Source organism: Podarcis gaigeae (genome assembly GCF_964106915.1).
Source record: "Podarcis gaigeae genome assembly, chromosome: 1".
Classification (NCBI taxonomy): Eukaryota; Metazoa; Chordata; class Lepidosauria; order Squamata; family Lacertidae; genus Podarcis; species Podarcis gaigeae.
In genome coordinates this window covers 50480009-50506869 of record NC_139678.1, presented here as the reverse complement: position 1 = coordinate 50506869, position 26861 = coordinate 50480009, and the positions used below count along the sequence as shown (strand labels likewise).

The 26861-nt window shown below is 39.4% G+C and overlaps 1 protein-coding gene across 6 annotated transcripts in view; it reads right to left on the bottom strand.

The window, feature by feature from the left end:
- CKAP5 (cytoskeleton associated protein 5) overlaps positions 1-24220 on the bottom strand; it is a 42916-nt gene extending 18696 nt beyond the window's left edge. For 3 of the 6 annotated variants that reach the window (XM_083748670.1, XM_083748671.1, XM_083748674.1), the window contains exons 1-28: positions 24128-24220; positions 23363-23556; positions 22326-22532; positions 20626-20797; positions 19121-19253; positions 18604-18707; positions 17889-18002; positions 17419-17523; positions 16931-17020; positions 16681-16845; positions 15522-15650; positions 14591-14770; positions 13784-13897; positions 12831-12941; positions 11675-11767; positions 11248-11433; positions 10141-10235; positions 8933-8990; positions 8725-8850; positions 8401-8540; positions 8036-8210; positions 5772-5885; positions 4783-4911; positions 3918-4112; positions 3286-3418; positions 2254-2342; positions 1200-1268; positions 722-847 (exon numbers count right to left, since the gene is read on the bottom strand). In XM_083748670.1, coding sequence (XP_083604796.1) covers positions 722-847; positions 1200-1268; positions 2254-2342; positions 3286-3418; positions 3918-4112; positions 4783-4911; positions 5772-5885; positions 8036-8210; positions 8401-8540; positions 8725-8850; positions 8933-8990; positions 10141-10235; positions 11248-11433; positions 11675-11767; positions 12831-12941; positions 13784-13897; positions 14591-14770; positions 15522-15650; positions 16681-16845; positions 16931-17020; positions 17419-17523; positions 17889-18002; positions 18604-18707; positions 19121-19253; positions 20626-20797; positions 22326-22532; positions 23363-23556; positions 24128-24184 — 3603 coding nt within the window. In that variant the 5' untranslated portion in view covers positions 24185-24220. The remainder of the gene's footprint in view (positions 1-721; positions 848-1199; positions 1269-2253; positions 2343-3285; positions 3419-3917; positions 4113-4782; positions 4912-5771; positions 5886-8035; positions 8211-8400; positions 8541-8724; positions 8851-8932; positions 8991-10140; positions 10236-11247; positions 11434-11674; positions 11768-12830; positions 12942-13783; positions 13898-14590; positions 14771-15521; positions 15651-16680; positions 16846-16930; positions 17021-17418; positions 17524-17888; positions 18003-18603; positions 18708-19120; positions 19254-20625; positions 20798-22325; positions 22533-23362; positions 23557-24127) is intronic. The other 3 variants (XM_083748672.1, XM_083748673.1, XM_083748675.1) reach the window with 1 other exon arrangement.
- Between the last annotated feature and the right edge of the window lie 2641 nt (positions 24221-26861).

Genomic DNA, 26861 nt, shown 5'->3' with positions numbered 1-26861 from the left:
TGACCTATTTCATACTTAATAACAGTGCTTTATTTGAAAAAAGGAGGTGCTGGTATGCACCCCCTCCCCCACCACTGCTTCCTGCCCCCAGAGGCATTTTGACAAGACCCACCAAAGTGGATCTACCACAAAGTGGCGTGGCTAGAGCAGCTATTACTTGACATACAGACCACTCTTGTGGTGCAGCTAGAGAGGCCCACGCAGCAAGAAAAGGAGGAAAAAGCAACGTTGGCCACTCTAGCCATAACACTTTGTGGTTGGGTAAAGCAGCCCTCCACCACAAAGTGCAGTAGTTACCGCCTCAAAAAAAAACCAAAAACAACCCTGCCTAACCAGCAACCATAGTTTAGTGCTATACAAACAAGCAGTAAGCATCAAGCTCATATGTTTTCTCTCTAGCACTTTTGTGTGGAAAACACAGCTGTGTTTTTTTTAATGAAAAAGCATTAACAGGTTACTCCTAAAATGAATAGCATTTAACTTACAGTAGTTAGGTATCTGCTACTGCTAACTTTAGGTATGTGCGTAAGGATGTTTGGCAAGGGTTAAAAGAGTGCTTTTGCAGACAATAGTATTTATATATAGAAATACTATTATCTGCAAAAGCACTCTTATAACCCTTGCCAAACATCCTTACGCAGATACCTAAAGACCGAGTAACAGGTTCTGTATCAAAGTTCCAGCATAGTCCTAGCGATCAGAGGTTGTTAATTTCTCTCACCTTTAATCCTTTTTCATCTTTCATCCTTTGCTCTTTCCCATTTGGTACTAAGATAAAAACTGGACCAGATCGGTCATCATCATCCTTCAAGTTGGATTTACTTGGTACTTTCTTCCCCTGTATACCCTAAAAAAAACACAACACTGAATACACACTTTCAAAATCACAATCTCCTAGGTTGCAATCCTACACAATTACCTGGGAGTAAGCTACATTGAACTCAATAGCACTTACTTCTGAGCAGGTAGTGTAGCACTGCACTCCAAGTATGTTTTACTCAGCAGAAGAAACACTATCCCGCTAGCATGCAGGAGAAAGAGATTGCCCACTCATAAGTTGTGTTAAAATGTGTGCTGAAGCCTTCAGGTGTATATTTTAGTACTATGAAGAAAAAGCCCACCATAGTGCGCAGGTTTTTAGTGTAGCAAGATTTCCTTCCTGGTCAGTGCACTAGTCACAGGTGATACCCACTTATTACCTGTTTGGTAGGCTTGTTCTTTGTCAGATTGCTATTGCCTTTGGTGAGGCTTGTATTAGCATCAGTATGCTGAAATAAGTCATAAAATGCTCAGTGGTTAATAGCAGGCTCCAAATCATACCATTATATTTATGATGTATGCCACATCAGCAATATTTTTAATCCCTCTGAGTGCTGCATAAGGTAAATATGGACCATTCTTTGTTATGTGCAAGCCTGCTGTACTTGCTTACAAACTCCAAATAGGAACTACAATGAATCTAAAGGTAAGACTGGGGAACAGGCAGCCCACAGACTCCTCTCCTCAGCTCCTCAGGGCAATTAGGTTTAGAAAAAAGGACCCATTTGTGTAAATGGGACTTTTAAAAACCATAACTGCCTAACAGAGAAGAGAGGATTAAACCATCCCTGTGTACCCCCATCCTTCTCCCCACTTCCAAATCTCCCTCCCTGTCATGGCAATTGTATTTGGAGATAAAATTCCCATTCTCTCACTCATTGTTTATTCTCATTACTACAGGGTGGGGTGAGGAGGGGAAGCACTAGGCTTAGGGGGAAAGGTTACTTGAGTGCTGCTGCAGGGCAGGAAGAGGAAGAAAGCGATGGTGGCAGCAGAGACAGAGCGAAAAAGTGCTTCACCATCAGCTCTGGCTCTGCCCACCAACTTGAGCTCCCATCACTCGCAATAAACAGCTCCTAAAAGTAGTATGGACGTAAATGGACATAGAAATCTGGCCTAACATGGAATCAGATGGGTCCCTTTCAGTCCAATAATATCTATTATTCCTAGTAGTGGCTCTTCAAAAACTTTGGCTATCCCAGCTACCCAGTCCTCCCCCCCCTTTAAAACAAACCCCACCCTCAATATATTTTGAGATTTTGCCGCAGACAGAGAGCACATTATTACCACAAAACTGTTTATTTTATGGAACAGGATTGCTAAACTTCTTAATTATCAAATCTCCATATAGTTTACACTAAATGTAAAATATACACAAACACAATGAAACTTCCTAGACTTCAACCACTTCCTTTGTGCTGAAGTAGAATTTACCTTGGATTTGGGGGCTGTTCCTCCTGCTTTGGCTTTTTTGGCATCAGCCTTGGACTCCATGGTGATGGACGAATAATCTTCACCAGGACCTTAAGATCAACATAATTTTAACTACACAATAAGGCTGGAAACAGACCCAGCATGCAACAAGTTCCCCCCACATAAGGCAGATTTCAGCTTGCACCACGTCACATTGCAAACTACTTTTAAAAATGCTTTGCAATGTTCTGTTTATGTCAGAATTTTGACATCACCTTTCTTAGACATATGAAAAAGGTGTCTCCTGCTCAAAGAATCCACACTCTTTAATCCATACTAGACATGCTCAAACCCTTGAGAAGTACCTTTTCGAATCCAGGCATTAATTTGGTTCTTATTAGGAAGGAAACCATCACTAAGACACAATATAAACTTATATTTGTCTGGTTCTTGCAGCAAATTGTAAATCCAGAAGTATCTAAGATTGATTGAGTGCTTAGAGTTGCTCTACCCTTAATGTTCTTTATCTATACGGGCGGGGGGGGGGGGGACACACACCATTCCTTTAATGTTGGCTTACTCAGCTAGTATTCCAAGATAGGCAAAGAAATTGTTCTTGTCAATTGACCCCAACAGACCTCCTGCAAATTACACATATTCTGAGAGTAACATAGGACCAAGCCACTTGTAAGTCTCCCAAGTCTTTTGTTCTGATACTATGGGAAGAAACATGCTAGGCGAAAAACTAAAGCCTTTTCCATTTTATTCAATGTGAAACCACAGTGGAAATAATTCAGATAGGTCTAAACTTACAAACAATATGCTTAAAATGACTGCTCCTTGCCCAGACAGCACATCATGACCATAAGATTGTGATTACAGGCTTCTATTCCATAGACCCAAGGAACTTCAGTAGGATCCTGTTTATAATCTCCTAAATTTTGCAGTGTCTATCTGTAGACACACCTGGTTTATAAATATAATGCAACCTCTATTCCTCTTAAAATACAGGTTTGCTCAATGTGGGATGTCAATGGAATGAATAAAGATTACCTGATGCAACTTGAGATTTGGCTGCAGCAGCTCCTACTGCTCTGGAAGATGCCTTGGAAAGTGGAGCAGGTTTGGCAGGCATATTAGCTTTGGCTTTTTCAAGCATGGCCAGTACTTGGTCTTTGGAAGTTGGCTAGAAAGCAAAAGAATGAATTTAAAAGGCACCTAATGGCACATGCCTCCTATTTTGCAAGTCACTACATACATGGAAAATAGCTTTTCTCTAAACAGTCATCTGGGGGACAACATAGTTGAAAGAAGACAGTGATCACATTCCCAGTACCAACGATATTGTGAATATACTTCACCCAATGTACAAAGTTGTTAATTTGCAGTTTTATAAGTTGCCTTATACAGAATCAGAAAATCTGTCCAGCTAGCTCAATATTGGTTAAATTGACCCCAGGTTCTCAGAGAGAATTCTTTCCCAGCTCTACCTGGAGAAACCAGGGATTGATCTCAAGACTTTGGCATGTAAAACAAATGCTCTACTACTGAACTACATTTTCTCCATTGTTTAATTTCCCATAAAGCAAATCATGATGTTACACACAGAGAGATATATGTGCAGATGTACACACACACCCACACACACCCCATTTGTACTCAGCTATTTTGTTTGTTTGCTATACCTTAAGCTTGCCAGTGGCTTTGGCCATCTTCTCAAAGCCTAGATGCATCATAAAGAATGGCAGAGCATCTTGTGCCTTTTTACGGACATCTCCATTTCGATCTTCAAGGCAAGAGTATAGGTGAGGCACACATAAAACCAAGTCTGATGGAACAGAGCGCAGAGTGGGGAGCTTATCAGCCAGCCAACCTAAAAGCTGGGAGAAAAGAAAGAAGATCCCTTAATTCTGCAGAAAGCAATACACCTTGGATATAAACAGGAATCCCTGCTTATAGACATAAGTACACTCATTTTCTGCCGATCCAATGTTTTCAGAAGGTTCCAGAAATCTTATTCCATGTCCTACATGTCCTGCAGTGAGGGGTAAAAGTAACTGCTAAAGGGGAGAGAAAGGTATTGCTGAGATATTAATCACTATTACTGTGTGTTGTGATCTTGTCTGGTGTAGTTGGTTTAGGGGAATAATCCACTCTTGCCTGGCTTACTCCTGCTCACTTGAGGGGAACAGACTTCCATTCACAGAGCAAGGCCTCCACCTCTGCTCCCCCTCTCTCGCAATGAGCTGCAGAGAGTTCAGGTGTGTGCAGGAGACACAATAGTTGTTGGTACAAGTTTACAGTTTGTTCAAGAACAAAATAATGAACCCTCAAACTGCTTCAGAAAATTCCTATTTGATACTTGCCACTCTTGGGACACTAAAAGGAACTGGAGCATCCAAAAGTACAATACAAAGAAAGGCCTCAATTCACTACATTACATATATAAATAATTTACCTACCTAATGTGACATAATATAAAGTAGCTTTTCTCAGTTTCTCTTGACAAAGGATAAATGCAAAGTTCATTTACATGGAACAATCTTTTACCTCTTGCCTTAGGAAAGGATTCTCCTTCTTGAGCTCTTCAGAAAGGTCCTCCCCTTCCAACCACTCTTTCATGCCTGTCTGCTCTATCCAGGCATTCACGGTTGTTAGAGAAGCTGCCCGGACATTACTCTGAAGAAAAAACAAGATTTACACATGCTAAACTTCAGCAGCAGTAAGAATATCAACAGAGCAAGGTTTGGGGGTCTTTTTGCAAGTATTTCTCTCTCCCTCCGTGTTTCCCATTAAAGGTACTTTTATTACAGTACGCAGATTGCTTGAAAGACTGCAAGGGTCAGGGAACAACGGCTTCTTACTATACAGGCCCAAGTGGAAAGCCATTAAAAGATTCCATTTTATAAGGCGTTCCTACCTGTCTAACACATTTGTGTATGATACTTACAAAATAATTTTGGAGGGAGAAGGAAAGGAATTTAGTCTTCCTTGTACTCCCCACTCTTCCCTAACTGACCTCAAACCTTCTCACCCTGACTCAGCTTCCATGCACTAATCACTTGCTGAACGAGGAACCATGGTGCATGTCACGAGGTTTAGTGCTAATGTGACCTTTCAAAACACTCAGTGTTTTGTGGACAGACAGCACCTGAACTCAGCGAAATATTCAACTTACACCTCTTTCTTGACGTGGAAATTACAGCACATACAAAGAAGTGTACATTTCCCACAACAGAGACAGAAAACTTTGAATCCTGAGTATACTAATGCTATCCAATATTAGAAGCGCTGCATGCCACTCTTTCTGCACAGCACTCTTTATATACAGCTAATAAGGCCACACTGCTTTCCCAGCTTCCCAACACCACACAACACTGGTGGTTACAGAGAGGAGGAGGAGGAGGACAGTAACTTTAACAAGGGACAGTGGTATATGTCAGTGTTAAATGAGGTCATATTCAAACAAGAAACAAGGTGATTTTGGTCTCAAATAGCCTTCATTCCTACAGGCTGTACTGAGAAATATGTGAGTCTACCTTACTGTCTCCAAGAATTGTGACGATGGGAATGCCCAGGTTTTTCACATGCTGCTTGATATTTGGGCCCATAGCAGTAGCAAGTTGTTGAAGGATGGTCAGGGTTTGCTGCACCTGGAAACAGAAGAAACACATGAACTTTAACTCTGAAATTGTCTTAGTCTACCTGCTCTGGCCATTTTAATGATCCAGTGTGTCATATCTCTCTTTTTCAGAAGCTTGTGCAGCAGTATGTTCTAACTTGTAGGTAATAAAATGTTGCATTGTGGAGTGCTACTATTCACATTCCCAGTGATAACATTCAATCCCTTCTCTTGATTTTCTGCAATGAATCAGTATTCTGTGGATACTTTGGATGCTCCGTCCTCATTCAGCTGATTTGGGGGTACCATCCCCTTTGTGATCCCCCCCCCCATGCAAACCCTGAGGTTCCAACATTTCTCTCTTGCATGCAGTTCTATTTGCTATGTAAACACTTGCAGCCTAAACATCAGAAAAAGAGGAAACTGGAAATGTTGATGTATGTTTACTTCCCTGGGTGTTAATCCTATCAATTGTTCTCTCTCTCTCTCTCAGGGGCGGGCGGGGGCGTTTTCCTGGGATTCTTAACTGAAGTGTTACTAGCAGAAGGGTGCTTAGATTACTCCAGGGCTTTATGTCATTCATGATTTGCCCAAGGCTGTGGAGTTCTGATCACCAAGGTTTTTAGGTTTTAAAGAGAGGTAGGACCATATCTCTTGCTCTCTCTGTGAACTGTTTTCCTCCTTGGGTGACTACATAGGAGAAAGAAGGAATTGAGGAATCTAAAGCCATGTAGGTCTGCCACATCCTAGATTATTTGAAGTGAGGTGAACAAGGGACCTTTGGAACGTTAAGGTTTTAAGCCATTTGGCGATCCCATGCTGGTCAAATGACTGGATAGTACAGGCACCCTTACAATAAAAGCCAGCAGAGTTGTGAATCTATATAGAAATACAGTGGTACCCTGAGTTACAAACACCTCAGGTTACAAACTCCACTAACCTGGAAGTTGAGAACTTTGCCCCAGGATGAGAATGGAAATCGTGTGCTGGCGGCGAAGTGGCAGCAAGAGGCCCCATTAGCAAAAGCCCGCCTCTAGCTAAGAACAGTTTCAGGTTAAGAGCAGACCTCTGGAACGAATTAAGTTCATAACTAGAGATACCACTGTATGATTTTTCTGATCAGTTGTGGGATACTGGTTTCAATCGAGCATTGTGGAATGGTTAGCATTCCCTCTCTTTATTGCCTTCAAGCTCCCCCCCCCCCCCCGCACTGTGTGTGTGTGTGTGTGTGTGTGTTCACAACAGTAAAACACAGAGTTCAGGTACTTTCTCACAAGTATTCTTTCTTAATTGCTGTCTCTGTCAGCCTCTCTCCAATTATAACAGGGAGCTATGCAATTCAGGGTCCTTAAAGACAGGTCACTTTAAAAACTAGCAACGAACATATCATAGGGTGGTGAGCGCATTCTTGCTTCCCCAAAGACTGATTTAAGTGTAAGGCCTATTCCAAGCAAGTACAAAACCAAGCAGTCTAGGCAGTTTCTTGCATATGGAACTTGGTTGCAAACAGATGCCCATTTGGACAGACTTATTGTTGTTGTTTTTGATAGATAAGAAGCAGAAAAAGTAACAAAATAATTAAATTACTGTCCACATACTGGAAAACAGCTGTGTATACATGGAAAATGGCATGTGCAACTGTAGGGAAAGCTACAAACACACATATTTTATGGGCATTTATAATCAAAGTAGTGTTGTAATTTAAATTTGCATTTGTTTCAAATCACAGAACCATGATCATCTGTAGTGGACTTTCAGGACAAACAGAAGCACCATTAACAGGGCGTTATGAAATCTGCCCAGCTGTGCTTTGGAGCATGTGCAACAAAGGGATTAACAAAGCTCAATTGTACTAATGTTGTGCTTTCAGTAGTATAGTGCATTTCCTCTGCTCTGACAGCAACAGAGCAGGTTCTCTGAGGTGCACAGAGTATATTTATAGCTGTACCATTTCCACTGTTTGTGCCAAAAGAACATCCACATCAATAGACAAACTAGCAATTGTAGAACTCTAGAGCTCCTTATTGTAGGAAAGGGATTAAATTGCATTAAAATGTCATACTAGATAACACTGTCATTTCAATCCTCCATGAAAGATTTAAATGAAACTGGTATTCATAACCGAAACATGACAAGACTACAAAAATTTTATTTTCAATTCTACAATTTAACATAACCTACCAGGATTTTATTGGAATCATTAAGACGACTCTTCAGTGCAGGTGCAAGTTCGCCTATGTTTGGCTGTATGAATTTGGCTTCATTAATTATGCTTGTTACTTCATCCAGACCCTCCTTTCGGATTTTCCAGTTTTTATCACCAATCTTAGACACTAATTCAGATGTGATCTTATCACTAAAAAAAGGAAGAGTTAGCACCTCAGATTATAGTTTCTGTTAAGCAGGATGAAATACACTGTAAGTATCTTAACAGTGCATACAGAGAATACAAATTTACAACATAGCTTACAGATGAGTAACTATAAATTTGCATGTTGAAGTTGTAGCTATAAAAATTGTCCTCTGCATGCCAAAGCCATACAAACCTGATATCAGTTCTTGGCAAGAGATCCACAACATCATTTCCTGCATCCTCTTGTTCATCTCCTTCCTCCCCATCATCTCCACTGCCAGCCACGTGTCTGGTATTGCCTCGAGTTGGAGCAGGTGTTGTTTGTCCTTGCATCTGAAATGTCAAATGAGCATGCATATTTGGGGGGTGGGTGTCAACAGTGGTTAGACAGTCACATCATCTTGGTTCACATGTTTGCACAACACTGTATCTTAACTGAAAGTCGCACAAGCCACGGCTCCTAAATTGGTGCAATAAGCTGCTGAATACGAACATTTGCAGCACTTCGGAAGCTTACTTTTTCAAACTCAGCATCTATTTGGGAAAGAAGAGCAGGTTTCTCATCCTCGAAGAACATCCTCAAAGGGGGTCCCACATACAGATACATGACACCTAACAAGGTAATTGCAGATGTTCTCACCGCCTGTCAAACAGGAAAAAGAAATGCTCAATTTCAACCATTCAGACTGAATTTAGAACTTAAGTTTGAAGAGAAGTTTACTCACAGGATTTGTAGCGGCAAGAGCAGTCTTAACGTTGCTGATAAAAGCCTTTACATTCAATCTGGGGAGGGGGGGGGGACACACAGATTAGATGAAAGCAGCACAACAATGCATATAAAGTAGCAAGATACGGGACAGCTACTTGTTTGCTTTGGAACAATTTGTAAGAAGGAACTGCTATGGAATTTAAATCTCTAGTTTTCTGTTCAGCTCTTATTTACACAATGTACTTTGTCTGTTTTCACAATGGGATTGCAATTCAAATGGTGCCTACAAGAAAATGTGTTTAATAATCCTGAGAACTGAACTAGTTCCATTTTCCTGAGGCAGGTGGTTTGAAGCTTCCTTGCTGAGAATTTGCACATTATACAGGAAACGTGGGACAGGGGAAATAGTGGGTAAACAGGCCAGATGTATTTAGTTTTTAGTGAAAGACTAGATGTCAATCCAACTAAAGAATGGAAGGTAGGGCAAGAGAGGAAAAAACAACCTATTTCCTGTTCCAACTTTCTTTCAAAGTTGGAACAACTACATTGCCTCACCTTACTGTCACTACTTATCAAAGGCTAGATGTCAAGAATCAGAAAGAGAAAGTTATTGGCCATGTGTCTTTTCTGACCATCATTTGACTACTATTGCCCATCTTAAATCTCTCTAGATAAGCCTGTAGTTAATTCTAGAGTAGTTTCTCCGACCCAGGTAAGTCTTTAACTGAATTACAGGAACCAACCAGAAATTATTTAGCTATAGAAACTTAATAAACCATGGGGTAATGATGGAGTCTTCAAACATTAAAGGGAATCCCACAGGTTCTCCTTAAGCCTGAATTTAAGAAAATTGTTATAAAATAATGATATTACACCAGATTAATGGTATATAACACCAACAAGAATATCCTAGTGACTGCTGGAAATGCCAGGGAAACAACAAAGAATTATAACTTGGGGGATGCAAAGCCACATTTCAGGCAGACAAATATACCCAACAGAAGTCTGGTGAAGGATGTGGTCTAGGGAGAGGGTGTGTGGGAGGGGGAGAGTCCAGAGGACCAGATGGAGAAACTGGGAGGGCCATATTCAGCTCCCAGGCCTGAGGTTCTCCACCCATTTTAGGTGATGCCCAATGATACAATAACTGAGTGTAGTGCTTGATCCATGAATCAAATGGCTCCTCTATATTAAAACTCTTTATTCTAGTATTTTGAAACTTACCCAGAAAACCCAAACTCTTTAATTGCATTTGAAAGCCAATTCAAGGTTTCCGATTGGTTCTTTGGGTTCTTCTGAGAAAAGGCCATTGACATTACCTAGAATGAAAAGATAAGACTTTACCCACCCCCACAAATCAGGAACATGCAACCTTCTAAAATAGACATGATACCTATGGGCGCAGTGGCACTTACAGAGATTGCAAACAGCACCCAAGAGGCACTCCACTCCCTTCGACTGGATTTTTTAAAGCCTTAAAAAGAAAATTAGCCAAATGACAAGATCTCTACTTCCTCCACCTGCCATTGCTCAGCTGGACAGTGGGCTGGAAGAATCTGAAGCAGTGACCTCTTCCCAGAGCTTTATCCTCTGGTGATAAAAAACCTGACCCCACCTCCGCATCACCCTGTCCCACCAACCTAGTGATCTGGCATGTTGCTGCCCATGCTTTGCAAAAAGGCTTTTTGGGGGAGTCAGAGGAAGCAGCATGGGGCAGTTCCGTTGCTAACCAGATATCAGCTGCTGCACATGGCAAGCACAAGCCTTTTGTTTTGTGTACAGGGAGTGTGACGGTGGTGGATGAACAGAGCAATCTATGTCTACCCATGAACCAGTCATTCTGAGGCTAGCCATACTCCTGCAGCAACCATTTTGTAATGGCACCTTTGTCAGTTTTACCTAAGCTGCCCATGAGACAAAAAAGGTTGGAAGGCAGTTTATGGCACATGGCCACACACACTTGTAATTATCTTAAGAACATAGGAAGAGCCTGTTGGATCAGGCCAATGGCTCATCTAGGCCGGCATTCCTTTCCCACAGTGGCCAAACAGATGCCTGTGGGAAACCAGCAAGTGGGATTCTGAGCTCAAGAACACTTTCCCCTCCTGTGGTATCAGCGACTTGCTCCCAGTAATTCAGTCTCAAAAGGAGGACAATGTAAAACTGAAGAGCAAAAAACACTGAATGAAGAGAGCTTTGATTAAATTACTGCTCTTGAAAATACAGCTAGAACTCATGCAGCCACAAGAATATGGCAGTAAGACTAACTAAAATAAATGACCAATAAACATGTAAAAACTGGTTTCATACTACTGTTAGCCTTCCACATACCTGTTCAGCAGTCCAAGGCAGTTGACATGCTTCTGCTATTGCTGTCAGTGCTTCTTTTGCATTGTTCCCACATTTCACATCACCAATCTTATCCACAAGACCATCCAGCACAATTTGTGCAGACGTTTTGGAGAAGGTTCCCTTCTGAGCAATCAAAGCAACTATGTGAAGTTTTATCTGCATCACCTGCATAGGAAAAATAAAGGATGTGAATGTAGCTTCAGCCCATGCCTCGTAGCTTTGGCTGTATGTACCCAGGTCTGATTTGGTTGATTCAGCATACTATTCTGAAGAGAATAGTTCTCAACGTTTTCCTAAACACCAATGTAATTTTACTGGACTTCAGTTGCTATAAAAGATTACAGTAGTTAATGCTACAGCTTTTCCTAGCAGTAGCTCCTTTAATCGCACAACAGTGTTGCTTTACCTGAAAGTTGGTCTCTTTCCATCCAGGTTTCTTGGCCAGCATCCTTACCAGAGCCTGGCAAGGCATTTCAGTTCTATCCATCAGCTCAACAGCCTTAAAGAGTAGGAGAAGATAATAATTAATTCTAGAAAATGTAAAACGTTATACAATCCAGCACTCATTAGGGAACTCTTTTTCAAGTTATAGTCAGGCCTCCATTTAGCATCCACAGAATCTATTATCTTAACAAAAGATGTATCTATTATTCCCTTCATTTTAGGAAGAGGAGTTTTCAATTTTAAAAGTTTCACATGAAAATTATCAAAAGCAGCTTCTCTGTTTTGGAGATTTTGAATTCTAAGCCAGGTTTTGGTTAAATATTCTCCCCCATTTCCCTTGTTATCTTAAGGAAAGGGAAAGTCAAAATGACTTTGAAACACACAATGTATATGCTGACTGAGATGAAGACTGTATCAAATCTTCACCATACAACCCCATTAATTTGGTTCCATCTTTGTAAAGCTAACAGTGTGGGCTGGTTTAAAGGTTTCATGAACAGGTGAGATGTGTGTCCCACAGCTATCAAGGGGAGAATATAGGATAGCAAGATATTACCAAGGGTGGGCAGGGGAGAGAAGGAAGATGATAATTATTGTTGGGACTCCCATCATCCTTAGTCAATGTGGCCAATAGACAGGGATGATGGGACCAACATCATATGGGGATTCAAAACTGGTTCCCCTAAACCCTTCATGAACACTTGCTGGACTGCAGAAGCAAGGAATACTCAGCCTCAAGAGGAAATAACACACCAAAACAGAACAATAATGTAACTGTTTTTGAAATAGCCTAAGCAAAGGTGTGGGGGAAGAAGCAATTCACAGCTCTCCATCAGCAAAGCTACGAGACTAACTAATGAATTTGAAGAGGATGTTTGATAGAGTGGGAAATGCAATTTCCCAGAAATAGTGTTCTAGCTTCGAAAAATATGTTTGCATGTCCCATCAGAACAAACTCTGCATTTAGTAAGACAGGGATAGTCCAGAAGGTTATGAAGCATAGTATGATGCCCAAGGGTTTCTGTGGACTTCAAAAACTATGAACAGGTGGTGTTTACAGCTCAAGAGACCACTTCTCTGATTCAGGCTAACTTCCAAAAGACCACACTCTTGATTACCTTTTGAAATTCTTCCATGCAAGCAAGCCTTTCTTTCCAGTTGCCACTGTCAAGCTGCTGTAGGCAAGCAGCTGGTAGGACAGCTGAAGCCTTCTCTTCACATACCTCAATCTGCAAACAGAAAGAGAAAAGGAAAAAATTCTTATTTTGGTAGCTTATTCTTGTGCTGCAGCATATTTTATATAGCCAAGGGACCTAAATTAAAAAGAAAACCATACCCATGAGAGGACTTGTACAAAATGGTGTAATAATTAACACTACACTGAACTGTACTTATGGTGCACAAACTTTAAGTGTGTGCCTTGCAGGACTGCTATAAAACATCCCTTTTATTTGGGCCAAGAATAGCCAAGCCATTTCACATCCATGGTAGGCAGATGCATAAACTACAAGACTGCTTTTAAAATGTCCTAAAACTGGTGTCCACACAAATGGCTAGAACATTTCAACTGATCCTGAATACTACTGCTATGTAATTTAGCAAACAATTCCCATTCTGGCCTTCTCTAAGCCCTTTATGTTCTCTCCCCCTTTCTTCTTCAGCATGTTCATAAGCCCACTGATCTTTAGATGCAGAACAAAAGTATTATACCTGGCTTAAAAAAAAAAAAAAAGGCTGCCTGCCCTTGCTAATTTTGTAACTTACTCTAGGGAAATACCACTCTGTTTAGACCTAACAGCGACTCAAATAATGTGAACATTATTTTGTACCAAATCAAACCTCTTTGTCTATCCAGCTCTGTGCTGTCTACACTGACTGACAACAGCTCTCCAGAAGCCTTTTCCCAGTCCTATCTGGGGAGATGCCATTAGGGACTGAACCCAGGACCTTCTGCATGCAAATCAGATGCTCTACTACTGAGCTTTGACCCTTCACAGGAAAAAAAATATGAACAGACTTTTTTAAAAAAACAGCATTTTACACTGAATTTTAACATAGATGAAGCACCCACCGAGAGTTCTGGCTCAAATATCTCCTTTACTTCAGATCCTTTCTTGCCTTTTGTTCCAGTACTTCCTGCCCCACCAGCTGCAGCTTGTTTACCCTTCTTGGGTGGGCCACCAGACTACACAGGGAAGAAAGCAGCAGGTTAAGTCAGTTAAAGTTCTGAATCAAGTTCTGAATCCAAGCAAAGCTTGGATTGAAGCTTTAAAATGATGACCATGCCAGCTGTTGGGATGAGGGTAGGAAATTGAGTGAGAAGTAAAAAAAGAAAGGGATTCTCATTTTCCAGACTGCCTTTTCTCAAAAGACTAGCATCTGTCTACATCACATTTCTGGATTTCCCATATACTCAGCCATCGAAATGTGATGTTTTAGGCTGATGGCATATCAACACAACTAAGGTATGCGTGACGATAGGCACCAACTGGAATACTGTAATGAACTTTCCTTGGGACTGTATTCAAAGATGCATTTGGATACTTCATTTGGTGCAAAATTCAATAGCTATGGTTTCCCGTTTTTGTACCAAAACAAATTCTATTTTGATGACAATTCAAAGTGTCAGTTATTACCCTTAAATAACCTAAATAGTTTACATCAATACTTATTAAAGGGCAGTCAGTCAATGTCCATATGATCCAATATCTGTTGTAGCTCCCAATATAGAGCATTCCCTTCCCCTGGGAAAAACATCTGGCTCCCTATTTGTTCATTTGCCAATGCAGCTTATGTACTTTCTCACTGTGAACATGAAATTAGTTCTTTATATTAAGACAGGTCTACTCAAAATTTAAACTGATTAAGTTTCCCTTACCTTAGCCGCAGGTGCCTTTTTCTGTGCACCAGATTTGGAATTATCTTTTGTATCTTTGTCCCCTGCAGCCCCTGAAAGAGCTGGAGCCTTCCCAGCAACAGGTTTGCTCTCTTTTCTATCAGTTCCTCCACTGGCTCTACTACCACCAGCCAGCTCCACTTTTTCAGCAGACTCTTTAATCTAGTGGACAGAATCAGAAGACCAAAGGAGTTACAATAAATCTTCAGTATGTAACCATTAAGGCCCCCAAGAATCACTTATAATGCTTCTTATGAATGCTAACACATTTTGTTACTTTGAGGTGTTATCTGTATAACTTTATTATTATTTAATAATAAATAAATAAATAAATAAATTATAATAATAATAATAATAATAATAATAAAAAAAAAACAACTCTTATTTGAAACCCACCCATTTGACTGGTTTGCCCCAGCCACTCTTAAAGCAAATAGAGGAATCAAAGAAGCTTAGTGAATAATGGGAGTCTCAGAGGTAAGGATCTTTTTTATATGAAGGGCCACTTAGCAACAGGAAAACTCAACAGAATGGAAAAGAAAAGATTTGACTGCCTCCCTGAAAGCTTCCTTCAGGCAAATTCTGAACTGGGAACAAGAAGTCCACAGACATGGAGGCACAGCTCCTTTAAGTCAAACCACCTCTTTCCCCTTCATTCCTAAAGAAGCTCCTTCCCCATCACTATGTACTGCTTGTCTCTTGCTGGGAAAGGCTCAGGATTGAAGGGGTGGAGGCCCCAGAGCATGACTTTGGCATGGGCCATATGAAAGTTGGTTACAAGCCGAAATGCAGCACACGGACTGTGGAGGTTCCCCACCAGTGGCCTAAAGCCCATGTACAGGCCTTCCCCAATGCTGTAGTCTTTAGAAACTGCCAAAGCCTGATGATTCAGTGTCAAAACAGTGAGACTTACCCGGTCTAGTTTTAGTTTGTCCACATCTGTTAGGAAAGGATTCACTGCTTTCTCACCTGCCACCTTCAGGGCAGTACCCAGGGCTTCAAATGCAGCATCTCTAACTTCTGGAGCCGAATCATTAATATGCTGTAGCAAAAACACAAGACCTGAAGAGTTTGCCAACTAGATTTCTCGTTCACACTATTATTATTTATTACATTTCTTCATTTTTTTTATTTTGCCCAAGGTAACCCAAAATGACTTACAAACAAACAAAAAGAAAAAAAGGGGGGGACCAATCCTACACTGAACCAAGGGGGGGAAAGATACATTAAAAAATCATACCCACTTCTAAAAGGCCGCATGTAGTTAAAGGTCAAAGGTCTGGTTATAGAGAAAAGTTCTGCCTGGCACCAGTCAAGCCTCCAGACCTCAAATTACATATGGTTCATATGACGAGAGGTGGTCCTTGGGGTACTGAGCCACATACAGCTTTATAGGTCAAGAGCAGCCCTTTGAATTAGGCCCAAAAACCAATTGATAGCAAGTGCAGTCAGGCCAGGATTGGTGTTATATGCTCAAGCTGTTTTGCTTTGGTGAGCACCAGGTTGCTAAATTCTGCACCAGCTGAAGCTTCTGAACTATCTTCAAAGGCAGCCCTACATATAACATATTGCAGTAATCTAACCAAAAAAATGGATGATGCTCCACCACTGATTATTATTATTATTAAGCATTGCAGCAAAAGGACAGAAATTATTAACTGCATTGATTCTTACAATTTGTCTTAAGCCCTGGATTTTTATTGTAAGCATGCACAATGTGTAAGCCCTTTTCATAGTAAACCAAGCACAAAAAAGCAATTGTGCTAAGGGCTACAAAGCTTATTTGGCTTATTTTGGCTTTCCTCCCTTTGGAGAGCTACTGCTCTCATACCGGTCTCATCTCTCCTCAGTGTCCCTTCCAACTCTACAATTCTATGATTTCCTTTCTTCTCCAGAGTTAAGACATGCTGCCTGCTCTCCTACCTGGTTGAAATAAAATTCTTCTACGAAACAGTTCATGATTATTGTGCATCCCAGCACAAGAATCACTACAGAAACACTCTCCAGTTCCACATACTACTTTCAGCCAAACAAAGACCTCTACAATGCTAAGAACTTATTTTTTTTTTTACCTTGAGAAGCGCAGCACAGAAGGGTTTCAGCAAGCTCTTAGAAAGGACAGTAGAATTGCAGTGACGAAAGCTTCTTGCGATGAAGAGGGATGTCTGTTGCTTGATGGTTGGGTTTTTGTTATCCATCACAGCCAATATATCCTCACTTAGATTTTGTAACGTGGTCTAGAATGGTTGGTTAAAGGATATTAGTTCTGGCGAAACCATGGTCTGCCAAATTTGTTTAAAATACTACTAGCCATGCACTTACAGTCAGGAAGATTGCATCAATGGCTTCTTGCAATGCTTGTACGACCTGAGGCTTTTTCTCCTTGAACTTCTCTAAGATAGTTGGGACAACCTATAAAAATTGTTACCAAGGTATTAAGAAGTTGAAATTAATGTTTGATTTCCCACTGTGCTCTAAGAGAGTGCACAATAAGGAAACTCCTGTTTGCCCCATACACAGAAAAACAAACACAAAAACTTGTACTACTTCAAGGAACACTGTGCGAGTAGCCTATTCAAGATAGCCCTTTAAAATAAGGTTAAATATTAAGAAGTGCTCTTATTTTTCCTTTTAAAAAGGAAGGGGGGAAAGCGAGGTGGGGAAGCCTTCCTGTAGATGCTCTTTTTCATCACGCTTTGTTAGAAGTTTAACAGAAGAGTTTCATATTCAAGCAGCAGGAGCCAGTAACAGCCCAGTGCTCACCTCAGATATTCTATTCTGCAGATAATAGTTGTATTCTGCATACTTACATGACCTGCATACTGTCCAAATTTCTTCCTGAGACCAGTAGCCAGTCCAGCAAGGCATTTGGCAGCCAAAGCAACCAACATTACATTGGTATCCTTTCCAACAACCTGTGGGGGAAGAGGAACATTACAATCCAATAGTCTGAGATCTCAGATTATTTGGACGGGATGTCTAAACAAGCAGCAGCAGTGTACCTCTGCAAACTCAGGAGAACCATACTAGACACTGCATTTCCCCACCCAACCCCTTATTCCACTTATATAAATTGCACTCCGACATTTTGAATGTCAGATTTCTATTCCCATTCCAGCAATTCAAACACTGTCACAAGATCAAATCAATCCCATGAATGAACTTTATAATCACACTCTGTGTTAACCAATGAATTATCAAACCTGTTTTTAAATACAGTAATAGTGATGCCACATATTTGGCTTGGAAAGGACTATTTGGGTATTAGAGAGGTCCTTGCCTTTTTAAGAGCTTTCACCAAGTCTGCATAGTCTCCAGCTTCAAGTTTGGGATTTTTAACTAGCACTTCCACTGCTTCCAAAGCTTCTTTTCTCTCCTGCCATTTTTTGGCCTCCTGCAATGCAAAACATAAAAATTATATGTACCTTAGTCTTCAGAAATTGTTGCTAATCCTGTAAGATTAACCAGAACACTTGCAGACAGAGCCTTCTTCAGCCATTTGTTTATTACACTGACAGTATAGATTTTTCTATGTGTGTTGAGGGAAACCTTTACTACCAGCAGACATAGACCCAAATAGATGTGCACTGTTTCTGGAAAAACATGTAGCCTTATATATACAACATGATTTATGTCTATATATATGCATTATTGGACATGATGCGCTTTTGTGCTGAGGCAGCATCTCTGTGTACAGGAGAAGCACCTTCACACACTTGTAGAAACCCAAGATAAAATGAAGCACTTTTATTATTTTCATTCAATGACAGCTCAGGAGTTCCCATCAAATACTTTAATGTCCCTGGACATGAAGCCATTTTAATTAAGACTGCTGAAAAATGAAGCTGTTTTGTCGATACATAGAACATGACAGTTAATTGTGCAAGAAAATGGGGAAGATAGTTTAGTGTCTATGGTTCAGAAAAAGATTATTCATTTGTGTATTTATTATTAAGGTTACAGAAGGAATAATGGTTAACTGAATCATCACTTACAATTTTGTCATAGAAATCTTTAGGAAGTTTGGAGAGAATTTCAACAGCTTCCAGAAGTTCATAGGCATCCACCTGTGGAACAGCCTCATCACCGTCATCTCCTCCTATTTAAAGAATTGTTAGTATATATAGCCAGACACTGTTATTATATATATTTTATCCTCCGCATTCTTCTCTGACAAGACTCAATATAGCTTAAAGATGATTAAACATTAATAGAATTTTAAAAAAATGTTTAAAACATATGTTATAATATGTTCTAAATACGTTTAAAACATACAAATAATTTCAATAAAAACAGCATGGCACTAGTCCATGATGGGCTAATTATGTCACCATTTTTACTTTATTATATGTAAAATAATAAGATGCAGCAGAGTATTAACTCTGCAATCAATGACTTTTCCTAGAGATTGATGTGCATCAACATTTTATGCCAGCTTATGTTTTTTGACCACCTTCATCTGACTCTTAGTCATCAAAGTTATCTACTGTGAAGTCCCAAGTCAACAGTTACCTCCATCTGCATCTCCACCAGCTGCCTGTTGCTGCTCAAACTTTGCTTTCATTTCTTGCTGGGAGCGAAGGAACCGTGACTGCTTGGGAGCTGATACCGGTAGTTTGACCCATTCTTCTTCCAGTTCTTTTAACTGCAAGAATCAAAACACGAAATGTCCTACTGATATGTGTGCATTCCCTTGTCACAAGTAAAACTGTTCCTTAAGCTTGCCATACTCCTGAGCTACTGCAGGAAAGCTAGAGCAGAAGATCATTAACATCTCTTCATTACCTAGGTTCAATTTAACTGCTTTTTCACCAAATTAAATTCAGGGAAATTAATTAGTGTGCAACGGACTCTAAAAACTGTCTTGAGGGGAGGGGATTCACAGCAGTATACTTTCACTTAAGACAACAAAATGACATTCATTATTTGAGAGCTGACAAATTTTGGACCATGTCAAACACAATTCCCAACTCAAGTTATTACTTGCTAACTTGAACATATGAATTACTATCACATCAGTTATGCAACATTTTATCAAGTCTGGCAGCTAACAATGCAGGCATAAGCTAAAAGTGATAAATCTATTATACAATGCTGCGACTTCACTTGAATGTGTGAATTTATCTGCCAGTTTAAAAATAGATAAAAATGTTGAGACAGATCTAAAAACATGCAGCAAAATATTACATCTGAGATTTCTCATGGAAAATATTAGTTAAGCATCAGTTCAAGCTAGGGTCTGGTGGGTATTTCTTATTATATAATAAATTTGTAAGCCTGTCATGCTGAAGTTTGTGTAGCTGCCTAAGCCCAATGTAACGACAGAGCAGCAAGCAGGCAAGTTTAAGCAACAGCTATTTAAAGAAGGGTGAGAGGAGTTTCAGAGAGTGGTTTGTTAAAAGGGAGTGAGAGTTGGGGAAAGCTGTGAGGTGAAGGGAGATGTGAGTGTCCTGTGTGGGGCTTGACAAAGAGATGGGCAAGATGTAAAGAGGAGAGGGGAGTGGCCAAGTGTGGGGGTATGGGGTTGGTAGCCCCTGGTACAACAATATTTACAGTTTTACTTTCCCTAAAACCAAGACCCTACTTCTAAGTATCTCCTTTGCTTACTGGATAATAGTGCTCTTATTTATGAATTGCTCCTCTACTTAAAGGGGGGAAAGCCCAATGAAAACACAGATACATCACTGGGGTTCAAATATGTCTGCTCTCTTGCTTTTACTTAGCCACTTCATACTTAGAACATGGTCTGGGAGATACTCTACCTTTTGAAGCTTAAAGCTAAAGAAAGGGACATGGTGACCTGGTCACATTAAGCCTCTACGTGAAGTAGCATCTTGTTTGGGAAGACTCCGCATGAGTTCTGGGTAAACCCCAGCCCTCCCTCATGCTTAGGTTAAAGATTTACTCATTTCCTCCCTTTTGCTCAAGTCAAAGGATGTAACAAAAATATACCCTGCTCTACTGGTGGGCGGCTTCTTACACTAAGAATGCTAGAAAACAGTACTTGCCAAGCTTACCTGAACAGAGTTTATATTCTGTAATGGAGGCCTGAGAGCATCCCTTATCCACCGATAGATCTCAACAGCGAGAAGTTTGGCTTCATCTCGAACAGCCTTCTCTCGAGACTCAAAGAGTTTTGGCAACACTTTGATTATTGGCTTCAGTGAGATTATTTTTGAACCAAATTCACTGAAATGCAAGACAAATAAATAAATAAACAAACAAACAAACAAACAATGCACATTGACTCGGTTATTCTTAGGTCCTGCTTGCACGTCATGGTAAGCCACTGCCATGGTTTCCTGTGAATGAGCTGTGAACTTGACTGAATCTCTTCACTGAGCCAGGAGCAACAAACCACAACCACTGGCTTAACGTAATGTGCAAAACAGCACTCATTGTTCCTTCCAAACAAACTGTGTTTGGTAAGCCAAGAACAAGTACTGGTTTGTCTGGAGAAAACTAACAATGAGGGCTGGTTTTCATGTTACACTTAGCCCAAGGTTCACGGTTTGCTGTTCCCAAATTTGACAAAGGGAAGAGAAGAATAGCAGTGATTCAACAGCATACACTAGAATGCCACTTTTTAATGGTTTATGATTTACTGTGACATTAGAACATGGCTTATTTAAGTTATTATAAAAGGAAAACTATGTATACTAGCTCTTTCATCTGGCAGATCTGTACTATACTGGCAACAATTTCAATCACTGTTAACCTGAGATTACTCATACTAAACTAGCAATATGTAAAACCTTCTCTTAACATTTAATTTGAAAAGTGTGTGAGTCTTTGAATATGATGCACAACACAATGCTAGATGCACTTGCAAGAATTTCTCACACAAATTAAATCCTAACTGTATTTAGGATTGCAGCCTTAAATGCACATAGTTACTTAAACTGGTTTCCCTGCATTCCCCTCTTATGGAATTTCATGTTTGCCTACTTTTGAGTCAATCAAACATGGGCAATGGGTTGAATCAATGTCATGTGAGTGAAGTTCTGCTCATGCAATGATTAATTTAGCAGCAGCTACAATACTCCTGCTTATAACTATGAAGTATATATACAATAATTCAAATACCTGGATTATAATCAACGGCTTATTAACAATCTCAGTATCTGAACATATGAATGGTGCAAGACTGAACAGTACTGAAGATAGAAATTTGAAAATTGAGTATTTGTGATTAGACTTGCAATTATTTAATAGACAAAACATAACCAAAGAAGTCAGAGAGGAATTAGAATAGTTATTCACAACATGATTGATTGGGAGCTACCCATTTTTAAAGTCACAAACTACTTTTGAAACCACCATATTTTTTTTTAAAAAAAGTGAACTGGCATGCTATATGAGCTAGTATTAAAGTTAAAAGCCATTATGGGCATGTGACACTCTCATGGCTTCTTTGATCCTGGACAAATATTTTTGCTTTGTCTTTGACAATTATTTTATTAATCTGAAAGCAGCAATTGTTGAACAACTATGCTACCAGCAGGAATGTTTTTAAGGAAACCATCTGTTCTCCTTGGCAGCGCAGTAAGCCAAGAGAGTTCATCAAGAGTCATACAATTCAGTGTATTGCTATGTTCTAGTAGACTGTTATAATTGCTTCAGTGCACTCTCAGATACCAATACCAAATTCTATTAATCACCACAAACACCCCTCTCCTCACATGGCTGGAATGACAGCTTCTTCAGATTAACTTACCTTAGTGCTTTCCTCAGTGTTTCTATACACGCAACTATGATCTTGGGATTCTTGTTGTCCAAGCCTTTCAGAAGCTCTTCTTGTACTATCTCCCCTTTCTCGATTTCAATAAACATAAGACATATGTCTGTGCCAAGCTCCTTGGCTCTAGCTTTAGGCTGATTAAACACTTTATTTACAACTCCAGACACCACTTCTCCTGTTGTTCTTTAAAAAAAGAAAAAGAAGGCAACACTTTTAGGTCACATAAACATTAACCATTCTGCTCCCTGGGGGAATTAAGTTTTGTTTGTTGTATGTACAGGAATGCACTCTACTCCAAACAAATCACAGCACTAATCTCCATCCATGTTCTTTTGTCTAATGCTGGACTCTTACATATCTTGTTAAATGACCTAGGGCAGCCATTTAAACATTTAGTCTGATCACAGTCAATTTTCATGCAAAGTGTATCTGAAGTGTCCTTTAATGACTCATTCCAACCCTAAGCAATAGGCGAATAGATCACCCTGAAATATAAGGTTCCCTTGTAATTCAAGAGTACATGTCAAATGTTGGTTTACAGACATGTATATGCATCACTTAATTTTTCTCTGCTTGACCAGCAGCTCTAAGGCTACCCATAAACCACTTGATGTAAGGCAGCAGCAATGTGATGCTCGCTTAAAAACTGCAACTGGATTTTGTACCCCTTTTAATTGCAAATCTTTGTCTATGATTGAAACTTTTTTTTCTGCTTTTCAAAGTTTACCGAAAAGTAACACTATTGTTAAAAGGTGTGTAAGATACAAATCTGAACACATGCATTTATTACAAAGGAATGAAATTTTGGGTCAATTATGAAAGAGCAACAAAATCTTACAATAGGGAGATTACAAGGAGAATAGGTAAAAAATGAGGTTTTCATAGGAGCATTTCTAGAGTCTCAAGAAAAGTCAGAGTCACTTAATTAATGCTTCCTCTGGTGAATTATCTGCAACAAGGCAAGAGTTCCTTCAAAGAAAATGTGGAGTGAAGGCAAACACCAAGTAACTTACTTTCCTGCTACATGGGCATTTTCAACATAGGCAAGGGCTGCTTCCAATCCTTTCAGTTGAGCAACTGCATTAGAGTCAGTCACAAATTTCTTTACAAGTCCAAGATACTTGGACCATTCAGGGCTCTTCTCATCATCTATCTTCTCAAACAGCTTCAAGGCTTCTTCATAGCCATTTAACCTAGCCTTCCACAACTAGGATGAGAATAGAAAGATATCAGGAAGATTTCTGCTTAACTTGAACAAGTTATTAACTCTCTAAAAGAATAGCCCCCCCCCCTTTATTAGAACAATAAAAGCAGCATGTGAGAACTAGCACCTGAATTTTTCCTACATCTTCTCACATAACGGACATATTTACTACCAGCCATTTCCATTTTGCTCTGTTAAATATTTATCAGTGTCCCCATAAGACAAAAATCAAACAAAGTAGCTATTTTTCTATAGCCTCTATAACTGATTTTGAGAGTATTCGTAAAACTGGTCTTCCGTTATGGCTGGAAGCAAAGTCACATGCTATGCAAGTCAGTGAGCAAACTGGTCTCATTTGAGAAGACATGCAGAAGAACATCAAACATTTCAAATAATTATACAAAAAGACCAAATAATTAATAATAATAATAATAATAATAATTTATACTCCGCCCAAAAGATTAGTGTATACACAAGTCATTTTGAAGTTATCCATTAACAAGTTTGGCAGCTAACATACACAAATACTCAATCTTGTCTTAACTTGTGTTACAGTTTAAGACAATCTTCTTACCTTGTGTTCACATTTCTGATCAATGGGTAATTTCATCCATTCACTATCATCCCCCATGGTGCTTTAGTTTCTTGTAAATCAGTAATTCCTAGGTAGGAGGGGGGAAAGTAAAATTAACAGTCACTGGTCATAGTTACATTTGCAAAATACACACAAACCTCAATTTTAACTGTCAATACACTATCAATGCCACCAGAAAAGGGCTATAGAAATTACAATGAAATGAGAAAATATATCATTAAGTAATTTGCTGTTCCTCTTTTGGCAGACACAAAAGCAACAGGAATCTTCCTTCAGAATTATATAGATGTAGCTGTAGTAAGGAACATAGTTAATCAGACTCTCATTCAGTTCCCTAAAGGGCTTTTAATATATTCTGAAGCACACCCAACTCTGTAAGATCATTCCAAGACATATGCAAGTTTATGTGTATAGTAGTATTTTAACATAAATGCCTTTCTCAGAGCTGATAGAGTCAACTTCATCAGGTAAATAATGTATTTCTAAATGCCAAATTCAACTAATGATGCACAATACAGAGCAAGTTATTAAGCCACTAAATTAACTGCACTTTTAATCCCGACAACCAGTATTTTCCAGACTGCAGAAGCACCTCTACCTTCCTACAGCCTGTTCTATTTCCTGTCTGCACCACTAAAGTCTTGTTATTCACTTGCTGATATGCAATCCCACAACCCTCTGTCACCTAACTTAACACGGCTGCACCAATATGCCCTCATCCCATATTAACCCTAGAGTCAAGTGATTATTGCTGCACCATAACCAAATGGGCTACTATCAACTGGTGGAAATTTATCACAACAGCTCCTGGCAAGGGACGGCAAGTAAGTGGTGCCCCAAAGAATAAATTTAAAAAGCTTTTTTTATGCAAGACTGTGGAAGAGAAACAGAATTTTAAGCAACTTCAAGTGATCTTACTGGTGTATTTCCCCCCCCCCCCCCAATTCCTGTGTATAGGAAAAATACACAAGGAAATACAAATTCAGCAACTACTTTCAAACCACATTGGAGCTGGAGGAGGCCCCAGGATGACTTCCAAAGACCGTTCAGCAGTGGAAAAACTTCTCATCTTCCAAAGAGAACATGCTTAACAAAAACACCATACACCTATTACCAGTTTAATCTAACTTCTGTGGCCAGGTTGAAAGGAGAGGTTAAGCTAATAAAATAAGTCAACTATTTACACAGAATTACTTCACTGAAGCCACAGTAGGTTGAGATTGCCTTACCTAATATTAATTATGGACAGGAGGCCGAGCACCACCCAATAATTTCAATACCTGTTCCAACACCTCCTACACATTCTGTATAATGTCTGAACTAATGTATAAAATATTAAATAATGCCGAAAACATTTCAAGGTTCTCTTGAATAGTTACAAAGAGGTCATTTTTATTCATGAAAAAGAAAGAGTTGGAATGTATTTGAAGGCTATCTGGTCCAACTAGTATAAATAAGATTTCCTGATATTAGCAATAAGGTATAGACACGCTGGTAAGATGACAAGTAAAGCCTAGAAGATTCAGGCATGCCGAAATCTACTCAAGGAGGCAAAAAGGTAACAGCATCACCAGCAAACTTGGAGAAACAGCATCTACTTTATTGATAGCATATACTGAATTAAAAGGAAAAAAATTCAGCCATGTATAATGTTACATATTTTTTTTATAGAATAGCATTTGAGTTACCTCAAATGGGAACAAGTATCCATTTCCAACTATGAGGCAAATTCCCCAAAGCACTTCAGGATTGTGTATGCAGCAGTTTAAAAATCACAGGCATTCCAATTACTGGTTTTGCTACAAAAGTGTATTCCCACTGTCAGTTATTACAGAAGGGATTACAAGATAGTCATTGATATTCAGCACCTAATATATACAACCTTCACAGATCACAGATTATTTTCCCTTATCACATTTTTACTCCTCGTCCTTCTCTTGGTATAATTTTCTTATAAAACAAAATAAAAATTCAATAGTAGTATTTTATTGAAATAGTTAAAAACAATAACATTAATACCAGTAGATCATAGGCACTGAAACTAAAAGGCTCTTCGTGTCAGTTGTTAAATGTTAAAGAATGCAGGTGCAATTCTCTTTCCAAACAGTCAAAAATAAAGGACAAGCCTCAGGCTCCTAATTTAATAAGTTATGTAGGACAATCCCTCACACTGGCAACTAAAACTATGGCAGAAAATGCTTACCAGGTCCCTAAAAACGGTATAAAGAACAAGTGCACTTATGAGATTTCAACAGTGAACCAAGCACTAAAATACCATACAAAACAGGATAACGACTGTCAACCTTAACAATAATTTTAAAAGCATATAGCTTGTTTGCAATAAACTAGTCATTAATCCAAGTTTCAAAATGTGAGGTAGTTTCCTTACATGTCATGCAGAAAAGCTACTCGTCTCTTATACTTTACTATATTTAAATATAGTATATAAGATTTTAAGTGAAGCACTGCAGTAGCTGCAAAAAATAGGATTTTTTTTAAAGAAACACTATTTTGTGGTCCTTTGCTATTTCAACAATACAAACAATGCTTTTAAAGTAGTTCCCCCCCCCCACTACCAACTTGAGTATTTTCCTCGCCTGTTGGCTTTAGATGGAAGTAGTCAGCTCCCTGTATGAGAAGAAAGCTAATGTTAGTGTCCAAGTGCTCAAAAAGGATATGGTTGGTTAAACTGGGATGCCCTCTAGTGTCGTTC